The 20,956-nt window shown below is 36.8% G+C and overlaps 1 protein-coding gene across 4 annotated transcripts in view; it reads right to left on the reverse strand.

The window, feature by feature from the left end:
* Window positions 1-260: 260 nt before the first annotated feature.
* Window positions 261-20,956, reverse strand: part of TEX10 (testis expressed 10) — a 64,105-nt gene continuing 43,409 nt past the window's right edge. For all 4 annotated transcript variants that reach the window (XM_025433066.3, XM_049116311.1, XM_049116310.1 and 1 more), the window contains exons 12-15: window positions 9,524-9,604; window positions 7,731-7,912; window positions 1,683-1,893; window positions 261-482 (exon numbers count right to left, since the gene is read on the reverse strand). In XM_025433066.3, the coding sequence (XP_025288851.2) occupies window positions 369-482; window positions 1,683-1,893; window positions 7,731-7,912; window positions 9,524-9,604 (588 nt within the window). In that variant the 3' untranslated portion in view covers window positions 261-368. The remainder of the gene's footprint in view (window positions 483-1,682; window positions 1,894-7,730; window positions 7,913-9,523; window positions 9,605-20,956) is intronic.

Genomic DNA, 20,956 nt, shown 5'->3' on the forward strand with positions numbered 1-20,956 from the left:
AATGTCATGGCAGCTGTTCCCAAATAAACAACTGGTTTCTGTTGCTATCTGAATGAACTGGAGCTGAGACCGCAAAGATTCTGCTACTTTCTTGGTAAATAATAGAAGGTACTATATTACCACTCCATATTTTATAAATATTTAGTTCCTATGAAATGCAAAATACACTAACCACCTTGTAACCAAGTATCATATACTAGTCCAAGAAGCCAAGCTATGTTATTTTCCTACTTTAGTGCAAAGGAAGGTTCATAAACAACTTCTTTAAAAGTTCAGCTTTAATGACAAACATTACATCAATCTCTCTTCAAAATTAGATGTGAATAAACAATTTCAAACAGGAGATACCACAATGCCTCTTACTGTACTCAATACACTGTACTCAGTGCACTGGGGCCCTGGGGATGCCCAGTGATATACACATTGAAGCAATAATGTAAATCTGTGAGCCACTGTTCCTGAATACCTCCACTCTTCAATGTCTGCAGAGAAAAACAAGAGTACTTTGAGAATTGTATCAAAATTGTTAATGACAGTATTTTTCACACCCAAACAAGATCTCAGAACCACTGCAACCCCATCTTCCATCTATCAATCACCATAGAAAATCTTACTGGAAATGAAGAGTTCACTGCCTGTGGTAATGCCCAATTAAGAAAATTCCTAGTTACAATAGCCTCAAATACAAGCCATACACCAGTTTCTGGTTTCATCTGTTCCCTCTCAAATACTGCTAAGGAACCTCCTCCCCCCTTGGCATGGTACAATTTCACAATCTTTGCATGAACAGGAAAATTCTACAAGGCCAACTGACCATTTCTGTCATTCTCTTATTTATAGAGGTGGCCTGAATCTCCAACCTTGGAATAATCCAAATTACTGACTTTTTTCCTATTTCTGAATTATTCTATTGCTTCTTCCATTACGTCTAGAAGGCTACTGAGAAAATCCAGAATAAGAATCTGTTACATACATCTGGATAAGTTCTATTACTCTGAAGTATTACTACATATCAATAAAGTCCTCAATGCCTACATAAAAAACCTCTAACTCTTCCAAACCATGAACAGTGAAAGAATGCTAGACAGAGATGCCCTTGTAAACACCAACCCTTAGACAAAGCTGAAGTCTGTAACAATTTAACTTCCCTCTTATTCTCTAGTGAACTAAGTGACTAGAGATTGTAATTTATTCCGGCTAAATAATTTTTTTAATGACAGCTAACATTTGTTGAAAACTTATGTCAGTTATACTAAAAACTTTACTTGAATGATCTCATTTTATGGTTATCAACACCCAAAGAAGTTGCTATTCTTACAGCTAAGTAAAATAACTGACAGGTTTAAAAACATGCCAAACTACCACAGTTAATCAACAGAGTTGAAGAATCCTGCTAGTATGTACTATGATGCCTGTACCTTTTCTAAGCTGCCTGCCACCTTAATTCAATTTGAGTATTTTATGGTTTTTATTACTGACTGGACCAAAGACCTCCCCCTGGTTAAGTAACAGGTGCTAATCAGCAGGGGCAGCCCTAGGAAATCACCACAGTGGGCTTAATTCTAGGAGCCACTCAATGCACAGGAGGCCTCACCTCCTCAGAGCAACACCCACCCCCATGCCCTGCCCATGAATCTTTTTTCTAGTACTAATGGTACAAGTCCCCGTTTCACACTTCTTACCGTGATATTCTTGATGATCTGCTGCACCAAGATGGCATTGGTTAACATATGAGTTCTGAGGGGTGCATGCTGAAGCAGCAGGCGAAGCAGCTGGCCCACAACAGGCAGCTCCTCAGGCCCAGCTCTGTTCACCCGCAGGCTCTGCAGCATCAACCTGAGGACTCGAGGCAGGAGAGCCAAGATGGAGACACAGACCCCCCACAGCTTGTCCCTACAACAGACAAAAATGAGTCAGAAAGCCAAAACACAGAAAAGGTACCCTTTCCCTATTTCCTAAAACTGAAAAAGGTCATTTTAAGAAACACAGTGTTTTCTAATAAAACTCCACAAATCAAAACTAGTAACTGGGTTTCATCAGAGCTAATTTTAAGCAAATCCAATGAAGAAGGAGGTGCTCTCCCCTATTTAATGAATTCTAGGAAGCCTAGCAATCAGCACTTTCCTGGGCTTAACAGGACATTCTTAAACCTGATCATATATAACACAGAATTAGACAATCTACACACACATACTGCTCTCTACCACTGAACATTATTCAACCATTATACAATATCAAAAATCAAGAGTAAGAATATCCCACTGAAAAAAAAAAGAATATCCCACTGATAAAAAGGAAAAGAACATGGGATGCCTGGCTCAGTCAGTAGAGAACGTGAACTCTTGATCTTGGGGTCTTGGAGTTTGAGCCCCATGTTGAGGGTAGAATTTACTTTAAAACAAACAAACAAAAAAAAACGGGTGCCTAGGTGGCTCAGTTGGTTAAGCATCCAACTCTTGGTTTTAGCTCAGGACATGATCTCAGGGTTGTAGAATGGAGCTCCACATTGGGCTCCACAATCAGCTTGAGATTCTTCCCCCTCACCCTGCCTTCTATCCTAGCTCTGCTCTGGTGCATGTGCTCTTACTCAAATAAATAAAATCTTAAAAATAACCACACACACAAAACAACAAAACTTCATGGAACTTTAAGCCTGTGACCTGAATTATGAGCCTCTTCAATGTTTTAAGGAGGGCAAATTTGTGGAGAAAGATGTGCTCACGAGGAACCAAAATGGATTTCAGAAAGTAGCCAGTAAGGAAACTATTACTGTACTACTAGGTCATGAAAGGCCAGAAATAATCCAAATATTAGTAAGCATCATTATCTTGGTATCATTATAGAGCAGGAACAAAAACGTTTTATGAAAAAGTAAGGGGATTTGTAGCTACCCTCACCACATGCTAGAAGTGTCAATTAAATGCAGAAATAGAGTCCCACTGGCTGCTAAAAGCTCTGACCTTAGTCTGTCAGATTCTATTACCAGAAGTGCATAATCCTTCTAGTTCCCAAATCCTTCAGAGAGAACCTGACTACCTCCAGATGTAGAAGCAGTACTCCTTTCACACTCTCATCAACCTCCCCAACTTCATACACAGCATCAAAGGTGAATACTGAATCCACTCTAAGCCAACCAGATTCTCTTACTTATAAGATTATAAGAGACTTTATCCAGCCTGTTGACTCATGCATAGCCAGGTTAGGAGAGCCATGTGCAAGGAGAAAAAAGCCAGACTGCAGACACAGCTAATAAGGCACAGAGACAAAGATTACACAATTTAGAAGAAAATGTGAGATAACTACACTTTGGTCCCTAATGAGTTTCAATTCCTTGCCCTTGGGTTTTATAAGTTACCCCCGTAATGATCCAATATTCATTTTCTATTTTAACTTGAGTGGATTTCAAATAATTGCTGATCAAAACTGTGCTAAAAGGGCTCATGGATTCTACACAATATTAAATACAGTGAATAGATCAATAAAGTTTAGAACTCCACCTTAAAACACACATTTAAACTGTCAAGTCAAAAAAATACGAGAGACCTGGGTACATAGGCAATAGAAGAAATACCATATGAACAAGAGCCATTCCTAGGGTTTTCTAAGAGTTGTCATGTACATGAATAAGTCTACTTATTCTACAAGTGTTTAAAGGACAGAACTGGGGGGTTCGCTTGGGTGGCTCAGTCAGTTAGGCTTCTGCCTTGGGCTCAGGTCATGATCTGAGGGTCCCAGGATGGAGCCCCATGAGCTTCCTGCTCTGCGAAGGGTCTGCTTTTCCCTCTTTCTGCCACTCCCCGTTTCCCCCACACTCCTGCTCTCTCTTGCATACATGCACTCTCTCTCAAATAAATACTTTAAAAAAAAGAAAAAAAGGACAGAACTGGGACCAATGAAATTGAGGTTTCAGAACTCAAAGCAGTAGTTCTAAAAACCACTCTAAAGAAACTGATGAGGGGCACCTGGGTGGCTCAGTGGTTGAGCATCTCCTTTGGCTCAGGTGGTGATTGCAGAGTCCTGGGACTGAGTCCCAACATCAGGTTCCCCACAGTCCCTCTGCCTATGTTTCTGCCTCTTGTGTGTCTTTCATGAATAAATAAATAAAATCTTTAAAATTATAAAGTAAAATTAAAAAATAAATAAAGTGATGAAAGTTCAGTATTTTGCATACAATTTTCAGGAGTTCAGCTAACTCCACAAATTTCTGATAAATTCCAATCAGATAACAGCAACCTCCCCTTCCACTCCAAACACAGAGAAATAGAGATAAAATACTTTAAGGAAAAAAAAAAAAAAAGTACACAGCCAAGCCCCAAAAGCCAGAATGGGTAAAATTTCTAGGTGCCAAAAACCATCACAGAAATCATATAAACATATACCCCAACAGGGGTATAAAGAGTTGGATGTGGGCTTTTAGGTCTGAGTTTTCAACAGCTAAATGTTGGAAGCTGAGACTTCAGGCCCCAGGTGTGGGAGGCGGGGTTTCCTATGTGTAGCTGGAAGGCAGGAAAATGTATATGTAAAAGTGACCCATAATCTGCAGAGAATTCTCACAAAAGATGCACTCAAAGAGAGGGTATACAATCCAAACCATAAGTCTGTTCAAGCCCATGAAAAACAATCTCCAGAGCCTTACCTGCTCCCCTACTGAAGGGAGAATTCCCACACCAGAGGATAAAAGAGCAAATAGAACAAACTGATAGGGACTTTAAAGTAAGACCAATAAATCATGAAAAAAACCAAGGATGACAAAAAGCTAAGTTAAAAACCAACAACAGAGCAAAGAATAGAGCTGATGAAATTAAAACTTAACAGAGTTAAATAAAACATATAGCAAAGCAGAAGATGTTCAGAGGTACAGGACAGTTTGAGAAGATCCCTTCATTTAAAGGAGGTTGTAGGAGAGAACAGAAACAACCAGAGAGGTAACAGAAATAGTAACAGCACTTCCCAGACCTGAGGGAGAAACACCCAGTCTTCAGATCAAAAAGTACACTGTCTCAAGAAGCAGGATAAATAAACCTACATTAGGACACACCTTGATTGGCAACACCACAAAGGTAAGAAGAAAACAATAAAACCATAGAGAAGAACAGATTACTACCTACAACCAAGAGGGCTTAGTGACAAGAGATTTTTTTGTTACTAACAATGAGTCCAGAAGACGATAGAATAGTTTCTTCAAAGTCCAGTGGCCAGAGTTTTTAACAACTCAAACTGACTGGTCAAACCCGATGTTTTGGCCAGCTTTTGTGAAATTAAAGCCTCCTTAGTGATCTGACTGGCATTCTCATTATTTATAACCTTACAAAAACCTCCTCAGGGAGTAGGGGTCACCCAAAGGGAAATTTAAGTACTTAAGACTGGCTGGCAGAGACTAAATTATGTTACCCCAAGAGATATCAAGGATCTGGAAATACCAACTGTTTCAATATCTAGCATAAAACATTTAAAACTAGGCATTTTAAACAAGCAAAAAATATTTCATATAATAAACTTTGTTCTGTCCAGCCACAGAGTCAAAAGTGGGAGGTTTCTCTATAAGAAATTATAAATGATCTTTGAAACGTCTCAAAGTATTCAGTAAAGGGACTGTATTTCAAGTGACAGGAAATAACAAATAGCAACATACACATTTCATAAATGGGGACACTTATAAAACTTTTTGAACCCTGAGACGTTCCTTGGGATTTATAAAGCCTTGTCTTGACCTATCAGACCTAAAGTTTGATGATACGTAAGGAAAACTCACATCTGTGTTTATGTGTAAATTTTACAGTCTATTTTAAATAAAATCCATTTTAAACATACATATGTACTTGGCAAAAAAAAAAATCTAAATCTCTGTTGACAGTAAAATGGTAAGTTACTGTGCATTCATATAACAAAACACTGTAGAGTAAGTGTACTGGCTAGATTACAGCCTATCATACTCACAGCCCATATTTATAAACAGTTTTACTAAAACACAGCCACACTCATTCATTTACATGTTCTTTGTTGCTGCTTTCCTACTGCCAGGGCAGTGCTGAATAGTTCTGACAAGAGACTCTATATGTTAAAAACCTAAAATATTTAATATCTGACTCTTTAGAGAAAGAAATTTGCTTAAGCCCTAGTACAGAGAAACAAAAGTGAAATAAATTTCTGAATCAACATGAATGACTCATAAATGACAATCATATCACAAAAATACATATGGAATTTTATATAAAATTCTTAAAATATGCAAAACAAAAATTGTATTGTTTACAAATCCACATAAAATCTTTAATAAAAGGTAAGGAAGTGATTAACACGTTAAGAAAACCACAGGTTCAAAACGGTGTCACTTAGGTGAAGGCCCCAAGTCAGCAAACTAAGACTTAATACCTAAAATAACTACAGTTTCAACCCCCCAAAAACGTGACCTTTAACCACCAGTCAACATGGGAACTTTCTGGTCAGCACTAGGAAAAACTTCCTTCCTTCCTCTTCAATTCCCCTTGGAAGGGCAACCTGCCTAAAGGATAGATTCTTTCCTTTTTTCCACTCCTTGTCTACCTTTAAAAACCTTTCCCTTTCTATAGCCTTTGAGAGCTCCCCTCTACTTGCTAGATGGGATGCTGCCCAATTAATGAATCAATTAATACAGCCAATTAGATCTTTAAAGTTTACTAGGTTGAACTTTTGTTATTTAACATATAAAAGCAATCTCTAAAGGGTTTAAAAGAGAAAGGTAATTGTAGAGGGTACACAGAGTGTGTTGATAAAATTCTATTTCTGAACCTGAAGACTGGTTAAATGGATGTTCAGTTTATACTTACTCCTTAAACTATATAAATATTTCATACATATGTTTATTTTTATGATATGTAAAAGTTAAAAAACTAGAAAGACAAATATCAAAATGTTAACAGGCAATAGACTAATTTTTATTTTCTTATACTATTAGATTTTTTTTTTTTAAATTATAGATTTCTATAGAAATCTAGATTTCTGGAGGATCCCTGGTGGCTCAGCAGTTTAGTGCCTGCCTTCAGCCCAGCGTGTGATCCTGGAAGTCCCAGGATCGAGTCCTGGCATCAAGTCCTGTCATCAGGCTCCCTGCATGGAGCCTGCTTCTCCCTCTGCCTGTGTCTCTGCCTCTCTCTCTCTCTCTCTCTCATAAAGTCTTAAAAAGAAAAATCTAGATTTCTATAAAAAATGTTAACAGGCATACCAATAAGAACATAGTACGAGAATACTTTTTAAAATTAAAGTGAAATATTCTAAACTATGCTAGAAACTTCAGCCTAAATATTATATAAGAGCTAAAGTACTAATACAAACACTAGCATCTTAGAAAAATATCCTTAAATCCAAGAATTTAAAAATTCTAGTTAGCTCTAATGAGCCCAAAACAAAATACAAAGGCTTTGTACTTATTAATAAGCACATTCTTTCAAAGGTAGATAAAATTTTTCTTGCTAGACCTACAGCAACATTAATAAGGAAAGCTCCTAAGAAACTTTATGCCATCTGATTTTTCAAATTTGTAGCCTAAAGGAAAAAACAAAAACTAAAAATTCTTATCAACCCAATGAGAATTTATGAAAGAACAAAGAAAATGACATTCGGTTTACACAAACTCAGAAAGAGAATTTAAGATCTTTCCAAAATCTAATTTTCTTTCACTCTTCTTAAAATTTATTTATTCAGTTGCGGCAGTTAGGGAAAAAATTAAAGTTGAAGAATACAAAAACTATTACCTCTTTCTTAGATGTTCTGCTTCTCCTTTCTCTAAAGTGAGCAGAAAATAAAGAAGACTGTAGCAACAAGAAGCCAAAAATGGCAGGAGAGTCTCACTAAGTACACACGTATGATCCAGGAGCTTACAGATAACACCCAAAACACAGCCAGCTGTACTGTCAGGAATTACAGTCAACCCAACCTAGGCAGAAAAAAATGAGATTAATGACCTCTTCACAACAGTCCTTCTCTCCAGGATAAAACCAAACCCCATTAAATAGAGAGTTAACATGTAACATCACTTCTAATGAAAAACAGTATATACATAATAAACTTGCCACCTGCCATACCTTAAGGTCCTGTTTTCTCTTAGGAATTTAACTATTATATTAAATAACTTCTTTGAAAGCATGACAACTCAAGAAATACTATTTACCTAATCCACACCTCCCCTCTATAACAAAAAATCTACTAAAATTTTCAAGACATTACAATTTCTGATGGTCAGAAATACTATCATCTAAAAAGATTATTTCAGGCACCCCCCCCAAAAAATCTTGATACCAACAACAGCACTCACATGATCCGTATTAGATTCTTCAGACTAGAAAAGTCTAATACCTGCCACCACCCCCACCCCAGGTAATTAAATGTACAAACCAGAGTTCATTTTACAATTAGCCTTCCCCTGCCCTTTAATTTAGCTAGTCATTCAGACATGACGAAGTAAAACACCCTGAAGTAAATAAGACATTACTATATTTAACACTTGATTGCTTCACTGCCCCAAAACCCCAATAAGGGACATCATGGTATATGTATTCATCTGGACTCTCCTATAAACTATCATTAAGGTGGACTCTAACTTATAACTGTTATGTATGCATGGTTTAAATCTCCTGGACACTACTGTTTAATTATTATGAAAGTCTGCAGGTTCTGATCAGGCTGTCTAAATATAGTGGCCAAGACTGACTAACATGGTGATCTTTTAACTAGAATAAGGAGTGTAATCAAAGGAGGGCACTAATACCTAAAGAAGAGATGAAAAGTAAAAAAGGTAAGGATCTTTAGAGACACAGTGCATAAGGACTGGAAGTTCAACAGCAGAGAGAAAAGTACTGGGAATTTAAAACAATATTCTTCCAACTTAAGGGAAATAACATTTTAAAGGAGAAAAGGGGGTTGGAATGTACCCATAAAATTACCCAAACAAGTGAGAGTGCCTAGAAGATAAACTGTGGGAGCCCTCCCTTTGCACTATACATAACTATAATAAGCCAAAGATCCAAGTATAAATGTTGGAGGAAGCTAAAAACCAAAAACCCAGGCATAGCCAATGAGAAAAAGGAACACCAACTGGCCAGAAGACAAGATAGTCTCAAGGCTGAGCTTGCCACTGCTAGTGACCAGGCCTTGAGCCTGTTAGGTTACATCCCTACTGCAGAACCCAAATCTTCACGGTGGAAATTAGACCCCAGTCTGGATGCTGGATTCCCAATACACCAATACCAAGTACATGTTAATTAAATCAAGAACCTAATGTAAAATTTTAAAGCCCTTCATTGCAGATGTAGAAAGTAAGGTCCTAGAAAAGGGGAATTTCCCAAGTTAACAGAATTAATTAGTAACAGCCAGGAAAAACATTGAGATTTCCCAGTTCTTATCACAACATCATGCTATGAGGCCATGGAACTATTAAGCTTAAAATTCTGCACACTCACTTTCTCCTTGCCTATGGCAAACCCACTATTAAACCAAGAATTGTCTGCTTTTTTGAGTAGGAAAGCAAAAAAAAAAAAGGTATATTTACCAAATGCTTACTGATGGCACTCTGCAGGATGTCAAAGCTCTGGCTTCGAGCAGGGATAACCAATAAACTGTGACAAACTGTCTGTCAGAAAAGGAGAAAACCAGGAACCAAATCAGGACATTTTAGGTCAGAAACAAGTTCTACAGAATTTTTTTTAACCTACTTACCCTACAAATAACAGAAGATTTAACAAAAAATTACTTTGAAGATGCAAATGTCAAAGGTAAAACAATTAAGTTTCATATATGAGCTAATTTTCCAAACAATTTATTAATTAAATATTTACCAGACACTGAGGTAGTCCTACCAGGTGCCAGGCACAGGAATGAAAAGACTGAGAAACTCCTCTCTCACAGCTCTAAAAAAAGTAGCTTCAAGCTACCAATGTAGAAACTATCTTTCTATTAGTAAGTGCTAAAACAGAAAGATCTGGGCAGCCCGGGTGGCTCAGCGGTTTAGCGCCACCTTCAGCCCAGGGCGTGACCCTGGAGACCAGGAATCTGGTCCCTACATGGGGCTCCTTGTGGAGAGCCTGCTTCTTCCTCTGCCTGTGTCTCTGCCTCTCTCTCTGTGTCTCTCATAAATAAATAAAATCTTTAATAAAACAAATAAAACAAAGATCTGAGTGATGTGAATGGAGGGCTAACAGCCTTTTATCCACTTGGTAGGAAAATGTACTATAGAAAAACAATTATGATCCAGAAAATACTAATATCCTCTTTGAATTAATTATAATGCTTCCTATTCCCCAAAGGTAAAAAGAAGAGAACAATCCACAGGAAAAGAAAAATATAAGGAAGGTGAGAGTCAAATCCTTAGTATTTTTAATTTTCTAAGTTCTCAAGGAAACAAGAGGAGAGAAGGACATCAAGTCCTTCAGAGACATTATTACACAATTCCAGAAACTGATGGAGTGTGATGCCAAAAGTGAAATATGTGAAGGAATCACATGGAAAGACAAGATTGGTGGAAACAAGAATATCACTCTAGCAAGATGACAGTGAAACTAAATTTAAGGGAACTGTCAACCAACCCTGAAAAATCAATAGCTTGTTGCATTATTTCTCTATAAAACCTCTTCTAAATTAATAACTACCCAGAGTTTTCATATGGCAATTTTTTTTCTTTTATCCTTGTAAGTAACAATGTAAATAACATATTTCTAATGCCATCATCCTACTTCAAAATAGGCAGTGAATATTTTTATTATCAAAAGATAAATCACATTTGATAAGGCCCATTCACTATTAAATGACCATTTAGTCTCTTCCTTTCCACCACCCCTTCCCTTCCTGAACAATTCAGATCTAAAGCCACTGTGTGGGGCTCAATCAGGTAAACATCATCACTAGAGTAGGCAGGAGAGCTGCAGTGATGGAGGGAAGAGAGTAACCCAGGAACCCCCAACAAGTTGGGAATTCAAATGGGGTGAGGAAAATGCTTGCATGGGAGAGGGGTGGCACCAAACGGAGATTAATTATAGACAAATTGATCAAGTAAATTATATTAAGTTAACAGAAGCCAGGGTTCTCACCTTCAGAAGAGGCAGGTACAAGAGGAAAAGAAGACAATTAAAATGAACCCTGTGGTGTTAAATTGATGATTTCTGTCCATGACAGCCTGGGAGCACCAAGGTCCAAGAGCAATGACCACACCCCAGAGTCCTAAAGTTGGTTTCAAAATACCATTCTCCACTTAAAGAAAAACTGGGCTTCTTAAAAAATATCATTGCAGGGCTGAGACAGAGAAAATAAAGTATGAATCTTGAACAATCTGTGGTACAAGAGAGTAAGGAAGTACTCAGAAAAAAATGAGTACATGTCAAAAGAACAAAAAAAGACTAAATTTTATAGTGACCCACTATAAAATAGGAAACCATACTAACACAAATAAATACAGACTAATAAAAAATGGGATATGAACAGTTTCAAAATATCTCCATAAATTATTAATTACAAAAGATAAAAAGCAAGCAGTGGAGAATTGGGCAGGCAGCACTTCATCAAGTGGGCAAATCAAGTATCTAATGGGACAAATGGAAACCACACACCACCTGACAGGATACAAGCAAAATACCACAGCATCACTTGTGTCATATTCCTACCAAATTTGTATAGCCTGAATTTAACCATGAGGGAACATTAACCCAAATAAGAGGAAAATTTTACAAAATAAGTGTCCCAATGTTCTTCAAAGTGTCATGGTCAACAAAACACAAGGAAAGACTGTGGAACCATACCAAATTGAAGGAGATTAAACAGACATTTCAACTAAATGCCACAAAAAATTGGGTGTGGATCCTTTTGCTCCGAAGAATATTATTGAGGGGCACCTGCTGGTTCAGTGGGCAGAGCAAGTGACACTTGATCTCAGGGTGGTGAGTTCAAGCCCATTAGGCATAAAGCTTACCTTAAAAAAAAAAAAATTATTGGGACAACTGGCAAAACATGATTGAGCTTTGAGGATTAAATGATGATAACATGCCAATCTTAATTTCCTAGTTTTGAGGACTAGATTGTGGTAATATAATGGAATGCTTGTTTCTAAGACACACAAGCTAAAGTATGGGCTATGGGCATTATGTCACAGTCTATGAAAAAAAAGTTCTTTGTACTATAGTTGTAATTTTTCTCTAAGTTTGAATTTGTTTCAAGGGCAAATAAACATTAATATAAACACATGTATGTGCACACTCACCAACATACACATATATAGTCCTCACTCTTGCACATTACTATGTTAACAGAAACTTGCATATATCAGAACCCCGACTTTACACTGCATAGTTCCAGAATAAGCATGATAATTTGGTCCAAAGTGGAAATTAAGGGTTTTTAAAAAATATACAAAGACTTATTTTTCTTAAGGATTTATACATTTAATTTCTAGGTGGAACTATTTTTCTACCAAATTTCATCAGAATATGCACAGAACTGCCATGCACCTAACACTTCTTATATTTTTATTACTGTACTAAAATGCTAAAAGAAAAAACCTATTAAAACACTAAAATTCAGATCAAGAGATGCTTTCATTTCCTAAATAAAGTTATATCAAAGAATGTATTTACAGAATGAGTATTTCCACATACTAACAATCCATATCAGAAGAAAATGTCATTAGATTTACCTTTTGACAGATTTTACCCTTCCAATGTTGGCAGTCTCTCAACAATTATTAACCAATAATACAAAACATAAGAAAGAGACAAGACAGCTGGCCTCTCTTCTAGGGCTCTTTCCTTACCTCATTATTCCTTTAAGTGGGTAGGTGAGGAAACAAACTCACTTTACTCAAGCTGTCTTTATTGTAGTATTGGAAACCATGTATTATGCAGGGTCCTTTTGTGCCCCACTGCTTTTTCGGATTATCACACATGCTTAATTACTATAGTTTTATAGTAGATATCTGGTAATATAGAGCCTCCAGCTTTATGTTTAAAAAGTTTATGTTTAAAAGACAGTGTTGACACTGTCTTGCTAGTCTTGATCCTCTGCATTTCAATATAAATTTTGGAATCACCTTTTCAATTTCCACAAAAACATCTGCTCTGATTTGGATTACACTGAATTTATATATACTGTAGATTAATTTAGGGAGAGCTATTATTTTACAATATTGGAATTTCCCAATCCATGGCATGTACTTAGCTTATCTTTAATATTTCTCAGTAAGTTTTACAATTTCCACTGTCTTCAGAGGTCCTCAGTAATCCTTTGGTGAAATTCTCCTTTAATCTATATTCATGGTCCGTGTTTGTGTATCCCTATTCCTAAGGTAGTGCCCTTAGAGGTCTCTAATGAGTGCCTGTGTGTCCACTGAAGCCCTAACCCACTTCCAGGACAGGAACTTTAAGTAATCATGGTTTCTTGAGCACCATGAGTCACACAAGTTACTGGTGTAGCTTTTAAGCTTCTCTTCGTTTGTAGCTTAAGAATTTAGGAATGCCGGGATGGAGGGGAATCCAACATCTCTAAAGTCCCTTGAGTCTCCTTTTTTTTTTTCAGTTTAGTCCTAGAAGACAGTCAGAAGGTTGGCAGGATTTTCTGTCCTCCAATACAGGCCATTTCATAAAGCCAAATTCTTATCCTCCTGTTGGGAGAGAAAGCTCCAATGTCCTGAGGTATACTGCTAAACAAAGCTGTTAATGTACAAGGTGGAAATCTACAAGGCCAAAGAATAAACAGGAGCTATGAACAAAACAATTCCAAAGCTCAAATAGAGGGACGCCTGGGTGGCTCAGCAGTTGAGCGTCTGCCTTTGGCCCAGGGCGTGATCCTGGAGTCCCTGGATCGAGTCCCACATCAGGCTCCCTGCATGGAGCCTGCTTCACCCTCTGCCTATGTCTCTGCCTCTTTCTCTACGTCTTTCATGAATGAATAAATAAAACCTTTAAAAAAAAAAAAAAAACAACAAAGCTCAAATAGAGCAGAGATGTTTAAGTTCTAACCAATGGGGTCTTCATAGAACATGTAGGTTTTATTCAGATGGTGCTCAGAATGAGAACATTAATTATACAGATAAATTAGCACAAGGGCAGGGTTGGTAAGCTTTTTCTGTAAAGGGCCAAATAATACATATCTTAGGCTGTGTAGGCCACATATTCTCTCACATATTCTTGTGGGGGTTTTTGTTTTAACAACTGAAAAAAATGTAAACACCACTCTTAGGTCCAAGGTGGTACAAAAACAGGGCCAACCTGGTTTGGGCCTATAAGCTGTAATTTGTTGATCCTTGACTCAAGCCCACTTGCTCTAATAACCACACCAACAAAACTTAAAAACAAGACTCGAGAGGATAAAGCTAATACTCAAGTAACTTGACTGCCTCCCAGAACAAAGCAAAACACTCCAGCATAATCTAACAAAAAATGTCCATTGTCCAACATGCACTCAAAACTACTAAGCATGACAAGGAACTTAAAACTGTGCTATATAGGGACACCTGGGTGGCTCAGTGGTTGAGTGTCTGCCTTTGGCTCAGGGCATGATTCCTGATCAGGGGATCAAGTCCCACATCAGGGTCCCCAGGGGAAGTCGGCTTCTCCCTCTGCCTCTCTCTCTCTGTGTCTCTCATGAATAAATAAAATCTTTTAAAAAAATGTGCTACATAACCAGGAGAAAAACCAATCAATATAAATGACATGAGAGAATTAGCAGATAAGAGGATGCCTGGGTAGATCAGTGGTTGAGCACCTGCCTTTGGCTCAGGTTGTGATCCCAGGGTCTTGGGATCAAGTCCCACATTGGGTTCCCTGCAGGGAGTCTGCTTCTCCCTCTGCCTATGTCTCTGCCTCTCTGTCTCTCTCATGAATACAATCTTTAAAAAAATAAAAATATTAAATAAATAAATAGATAAAATAAAATACCTATTATTATAAACATGTTTAAAATAAGGAAGGGGTGCCTGGATGACTCAGTGGGTGGAGCATGTGACTGTTGATCTTAGGGTGGTAGATTCAAGCCCCATGTTCAGTGTAGTGATTACTTTAAAAAAAAAAAAGTTAAAGAAAAAAGAGATAAAAAATACATTATATAGAATTTAAAATTCACTTCTTGGTCTTTGTTCATAAATGACATGACTATGTAGAAAATCTTTAACAATTCACAAAAAATTATTGGAACTAATAAGTAATTATAGCAAGATTACAGGATACAATATGAATACATAAAAGTCCATTTTCCAAATATCAGCATTGAACAAACATGAATGCTCATTATGAATATTATTCATAAGAACATTGAATTGAATATGAAATTAAATTTACATTAGCATCTCTAAGAAGAGAAATAGATATAAACTTAAAATAGGTACAAGATCTGTATGAGGAAAACTACAAAATTCTGATGAATGAAATCCAAGAATAAAATAAATGGGAGGTATTTCATGTTTATGGGATAGAAAGACTCAGTAATGTCAAGATGTCAGTTCTTCCCAAATTCATCCATAGACTCAATGCAAATCTAATCAAAATCCCCATAAATCATTTTGTAGATATCAACAAACTAAGTCTAAAGTTTATTTAGGGAAAAAAAAAAAAAAAAAACAGGCAAAAAATCCAGGCGAAAAAACCCAGAACAGCCAACACAGTATTAAAGGAAAAGAACAAAGTTAAAGGACTGATGATATCCAACTTCATAAATTAAATTACTATAAAGCTACAGTAATCAAGATACTATAGTACTGGTGAAAGAACAAAGAGATTAACGGAACAGAAGAGAGCTCAGCAATAGACTCATAGGCAAATGATCTTTGACAATGAAGCAAAGATAGACTTTGTAACAAATGGTGCTTTAACAATCCATACGTAACTAAATCTAGACTCTTCACAAAAATTAACTCAGAATGGTAACAGACCTAAATGTAAAATGCAAAATAAAAAACTATAAATGACTTAGAAAACACAGGAAGTAAAACCTAAATGATCTTAAGTATGGTGATGACTTTTTAGATATAACACCAAAGGCACAATGCAGGAAAGAAATGATAAGCCGGACTTCACTGAAATTTAAAACTTCTGCTCCACAAAAGATAATGTCAAGAGTATGAAAAAATAAGCCACAGATTGGGAGAAAATCTTTGCAAAACACCTATTTGATAAAGTACCGTTATCCAAAATATTCAAAGAACACTTAAAACTCAACAATAACCCGATTAAAAAATGGGCTAAAGACTGTTAACAGATACATCACCAAAGAAGACATACGGTAAATCAACATGAATAGATGCGCCATATCATATATTATCAGAGAAATCAAAATTAAATAATGAGGGACTCCTGGGTGGCTCAGTGGTTGAGCGTCTGCCTTCAGCTCAGGGTGTGATCCTGGGATCCGGGATTGAGTCCCACATCGGGCTCATTACAGAAAGCCTGCTTCTCCCTCTGCCTGTGGCTCTGCCCCTCTCTCCCTCTCTCTCTCTGTATCTCTCATGAATAAATAAATAAAATCTTTAAAAAAAAAATAAATAATGAGACGCTACACACCTATTAGAGTGGCCAATATCCAAAACACTGACACCAAATGCTGGCAAAGATCTGGAGCAACAGAAACTCATTCATTGCTGGTAGGATCGCAAAATGGTACAACCACTTTGGAAGGCAGTTTGGTGTTTCTTACAAAATTAAACACACTCTTACCATGTGATCCAGCAAATGCTTCCTTGGTATTTACCCAAAGGAGCTGAAAACATGTCTACACAAAAACTTACACACCTGAATGTTTATAAACAGTTTTATTCACAATGCACTATTAGCACTAAAAAGCAATGAGCTATGAAGCCATGAAAAAACACTGAGGAATCTTATAGAATATTACTAAGTCAAAGTAACAGCCAATCTAAAAAGGCAATATCCTATACAGTTCCATATGACATTCTATAAAAGAAAAAATACAGATAGTTAAAGAAAACAAAATCAGTGGTTGTCAGGTGTTGGGGGTGTAGAGGATGAATAGGCAGAGCACAGATGATTTTAGGGCAATAAAAACACTTTGTATGAGATAATAAGAATAGATAATATGGTATCAAACATTTGTCCAGATCCAAAAATGTGTAACACCAAGAGTGAATCATGTTAACTGTGGACTTTGGGTTAATTACATCGATACAGAATCATTAATTCTAACAAATGAACCACTCTCATGGAAGATGTTGATAATGGAGGAAGCTATGAATATGAGGGGTTATACAGAGGAAATACCCATTCCTTTACTTCAATTTTTCTGTAAACTTAGAACTGATCAAAAAAAAAAAAAAAAAGTCTTAAAAAAATCTTTAGGGGCTCCTGGGTGGCTCAGTCAGTTAAGCATCTGCCTTCAGCTCAGGTCATGATCCCAGGGTTTGGGGATCCAGCCATACATCAGGCTCCCCACTCAGTGGGAGGCCTGCTTCTCCGTCTCCCTCTGCCTGCTGCCCCCTGGCTTGTGTTTTCTCTGTCAAATAAATAAATAAAATCTTTTTAAAAAAATCTTTGGTTGGATTTAAGAGATTAGATAATGCAGAAAGTCCAATGACTTGAATACACAAGCATACTTTCTGAAAAGAGGGGGGAAAGGTAAAAAAGTCTCAAAGGCCTACAAGGATAAGGTCAAGATTCTAACACACATGTAACTGGGGTCCCAAAGGGGACCAAAACTCTTTTTTTGAAAGAATGACTGACATTTTTTCCCAACACAATAAACTATAAGCCTTAAAAAACATTCAGCAAACATCAAGCCCAAAAAGATGACGATGACAACACTAAGGAATTAATACAATCAAATTGCTGAGGAAAGTGATACAAGGATGATCTTGAAAAACATGTAGGGAAAAAAATGCATGTAGAGAAAAAAAGACATTACATACAGAAAAACAAACAATGACCTCATATAATATCATTACACATTATATTATGGTATGGTATAGCATAGTTTGAAGGTAGACTGTCCTTAAGAGCAAATACCTAAAAAAACATAAAACAAAGAGGCATATAGCTAATATGCCAAGGTGGAGCTAAAATGGCTAAAAATACTCACCCTATGAAAACAATGAACCATGGTATCTTACTACAATAGGATACTACACAGCAATAAAAACAATGAACTACCATTTACACAATATAAATAACTTTATTTTTTAATCTATTTAAATTAAATAACATACAATATATATTAGTTTCAGAGATAGAGTTCAATGATTCATCAGTTGCATATAACACCCAGTGCTCATTACATCACATGCCCTCCTTAGTATAGATAACTTGAAGAGTATACTGAATAAAAAGCAAATTACTGAAAAAGATTTCACTTTTTAAAAGTTTAATACCATGAAAATCTAAACAATACAGTTTTAGAGTTATGTGCTACTATGGTAAAACTGTAAAAAAGCCAAGAATATGATAAAATTTAAAACAGAATTACTCTGAAAGGAAAGAGGAAAAGCACAAAGGGGTTCAGGGGTGCCTAAGTGGCTCAGTCAGTTAAATATTTAACTTCATTTCAGCTCAGGTCATGATCTCATGGGACATGGGGATCAATCCCCATTGTCAGGCAGGGTCTATGCTCAGTACGGAGTCTGCTCAAGGATTCTCTCCTTTTACCCCTCCCAACACTTGTACATATGGTGCACACACTCTTGCTCTAAAATAAATAAATCTTCAAAAATAAAAACTAAGGGATGCCTTTGTGGCTCAGCGGATGATCCTGGGATATGAGATCAAGTCCCACATCAGGCTCCCTGTGAGGAGCCCACTTCTCCCTCTGCCTGTGTCTCTGCCTCTCTCTCAGTCTGTGTCTCTCATGAATAAATAAATAAAAACTAATAGAAATTAAAACTGTTCTTTTAAGATTTTATTTGAGAGAAAGAGAATGAGCAGGGGTAGAGGCAGAGGGAGAAGCAGACTCCCCACTGGGCAGGGAGCCTGACGTGGGGCTCCATCCCAACCTGAGCTGAAGGCAAGATGCTTAACTAACTGAGCCACCCAGGTGCCCCAAAATGTTCTATTTCTTAAACTGGATTTATGTTATTATTCTTCAGAGCTTATCCATGTTAAAAAAAAAAACATTCTTTTACAACCATCCAGTATTTTATAAATGATAATTAATATTAAAACCTTTCATTGGCTCTGGAAGAGAAGTCTCCATTTGTAAAGAGTAACCCTGGAAAGAGATTCTGGTTTCCTTTGTGATCTTTCCCTGTTAACTACAGTTTCCATTGTTAACAGGAAAGTCACACAATTCTTCTGTCAGTGCTCAGAAGGAATAATCACAAAAATACTAAATGAAAATGGCAAGGTCTAATGGCACCTGGGTGGTTCAGTGATTAAATGTCTGCCTTACAGCTCAGGTCATGATCCCAGGGTCCTCAGATCAAGCCCCAAGTTGGGCTTCCCACTCAGCAGGGAGTCTGCTTCTCCCTCTGCCCTACCCCCCCCCCCGCGGTTTTGCGTGCACATGTGCATACACCCGCTCTCTCAAATAAATAAAATCTTATAAAATAAAATAAAACAAAATGGCAAGGTCCAGATAAATGTATATAAAGTATGTTATTTTGTAAAAGAAAACCAAAATAATATACTTAGACATTTATAAAGACAGAAGATATCTGAAAGAGTACATTTAGAAACTGAGGAGGAAAAAAATGGGTGTCTGAGAGGGAATGGGAAAAGACTTTTTTATTATCTTCTGTTCTGAACTGTATTTTGTGAATACCTACTAAAAAAAAGTCTGACTTGGGGCACTTGGGTGGCTCAGTGGTTGAGTGCCTGCCTTTGGCTCAGGTCATGATCCCGGGGTCCTGAGAGGAGTCCCACATCAGGTTCCCTACAGAGAGCCTGCTTCTCCCTCTGCCTATGTCTCTGCCCCTGGCTGTGTATCTCTCATGAATAAATTTTTTAAAAAATCTTTAAAAAAATTTTTTAAATTTTTAAGTTTGATTTTTTTAAAAAATACCTTTGGCCTAGGCAGATAAAACTACAAAAGAACTAAGCAATCCCACTGTCCTAATAACTTCTTCAAATGAAATAATATAAAAATAAATTTTTACATTAAGGATGTCAAAAACTGTGTATTTCAAATATTTTTACATGAAAAGGCCAACTTAAATAACAAAATTTATCCAAAAGAAAGCTGAAATCTTCACTTAAGAACTTCAAAAACAAAAATGTGTCTTTCAGATTTTTCCTAATTATGTCTTAACATTTCAAAGACATCAACCTGGAAGTTTAATACACGTCCCTGCCAAATGTTACTTCAGAAATACAGCTGATAACATTTTCATGACAATTTTATCTTGGCTTTACACAGATGATGTGCTTATGAGAAATTTAAGTTATCAGATAAAGATTATAAAACTTGCCCAAGTAACAAAACTAGACAATGGCAAATCTATACCTGGAATAAGGAGCCCAGTAATCCCCATACAGTGCTTTCTCCAATACATAAGGGTTTAAATAGATACAGTCAGTCCTTTAAAACTACTCTTAATAGGGCAACCTAGGTGGTTCAGTCAGTTAAGCGTTTGCCTTTCTCAGGTCATGATCCCAGGGTCCTGGGATAGAGCCCAGGTTGGGCTCCCCACTCAGCAGGAAGTCTGCTTTTCCCTCTCTCTTTGCCCCTCCCCCTACTCAGGCTCTCTCCCTCAAATAAAAAAAAAAATCTTTCGAAAAATAAAATATTTTTTTAAATTAAAAAAAAAACATACTCTTAAAATTGTTGGCAAGCCTAATCCCACCACGCTAGTATTCAAGGCCTTAACCTCAAGAGACCTGTCTTAGCTCTCTTCATTTACTGTAGAGTAGATAAAATCTCAGATGCTAAACCAATTCATTATTTCTTTTCACTTTTTAAAATATAGTATTTTTGAAGAACCTACATATAAACATAGTATCAGGCACCATGGCAACAAAGAGAAGATAAATGTAACTGGCATACTTAGTATTGTGATCAGAGTCAAACA

Source organism: Canis lupus, chromosome 11, assembly GCF_003254725.2.
Source record: "Canis lupus dingo isolate Sandy chromosome 11, ASM325472v2, whole genome shotgun sequence".
NCBI lineage: Eukaryota > Metazoa > Chordata > Mammalia > Carnivora > Canidae > Canis > Canis lupus.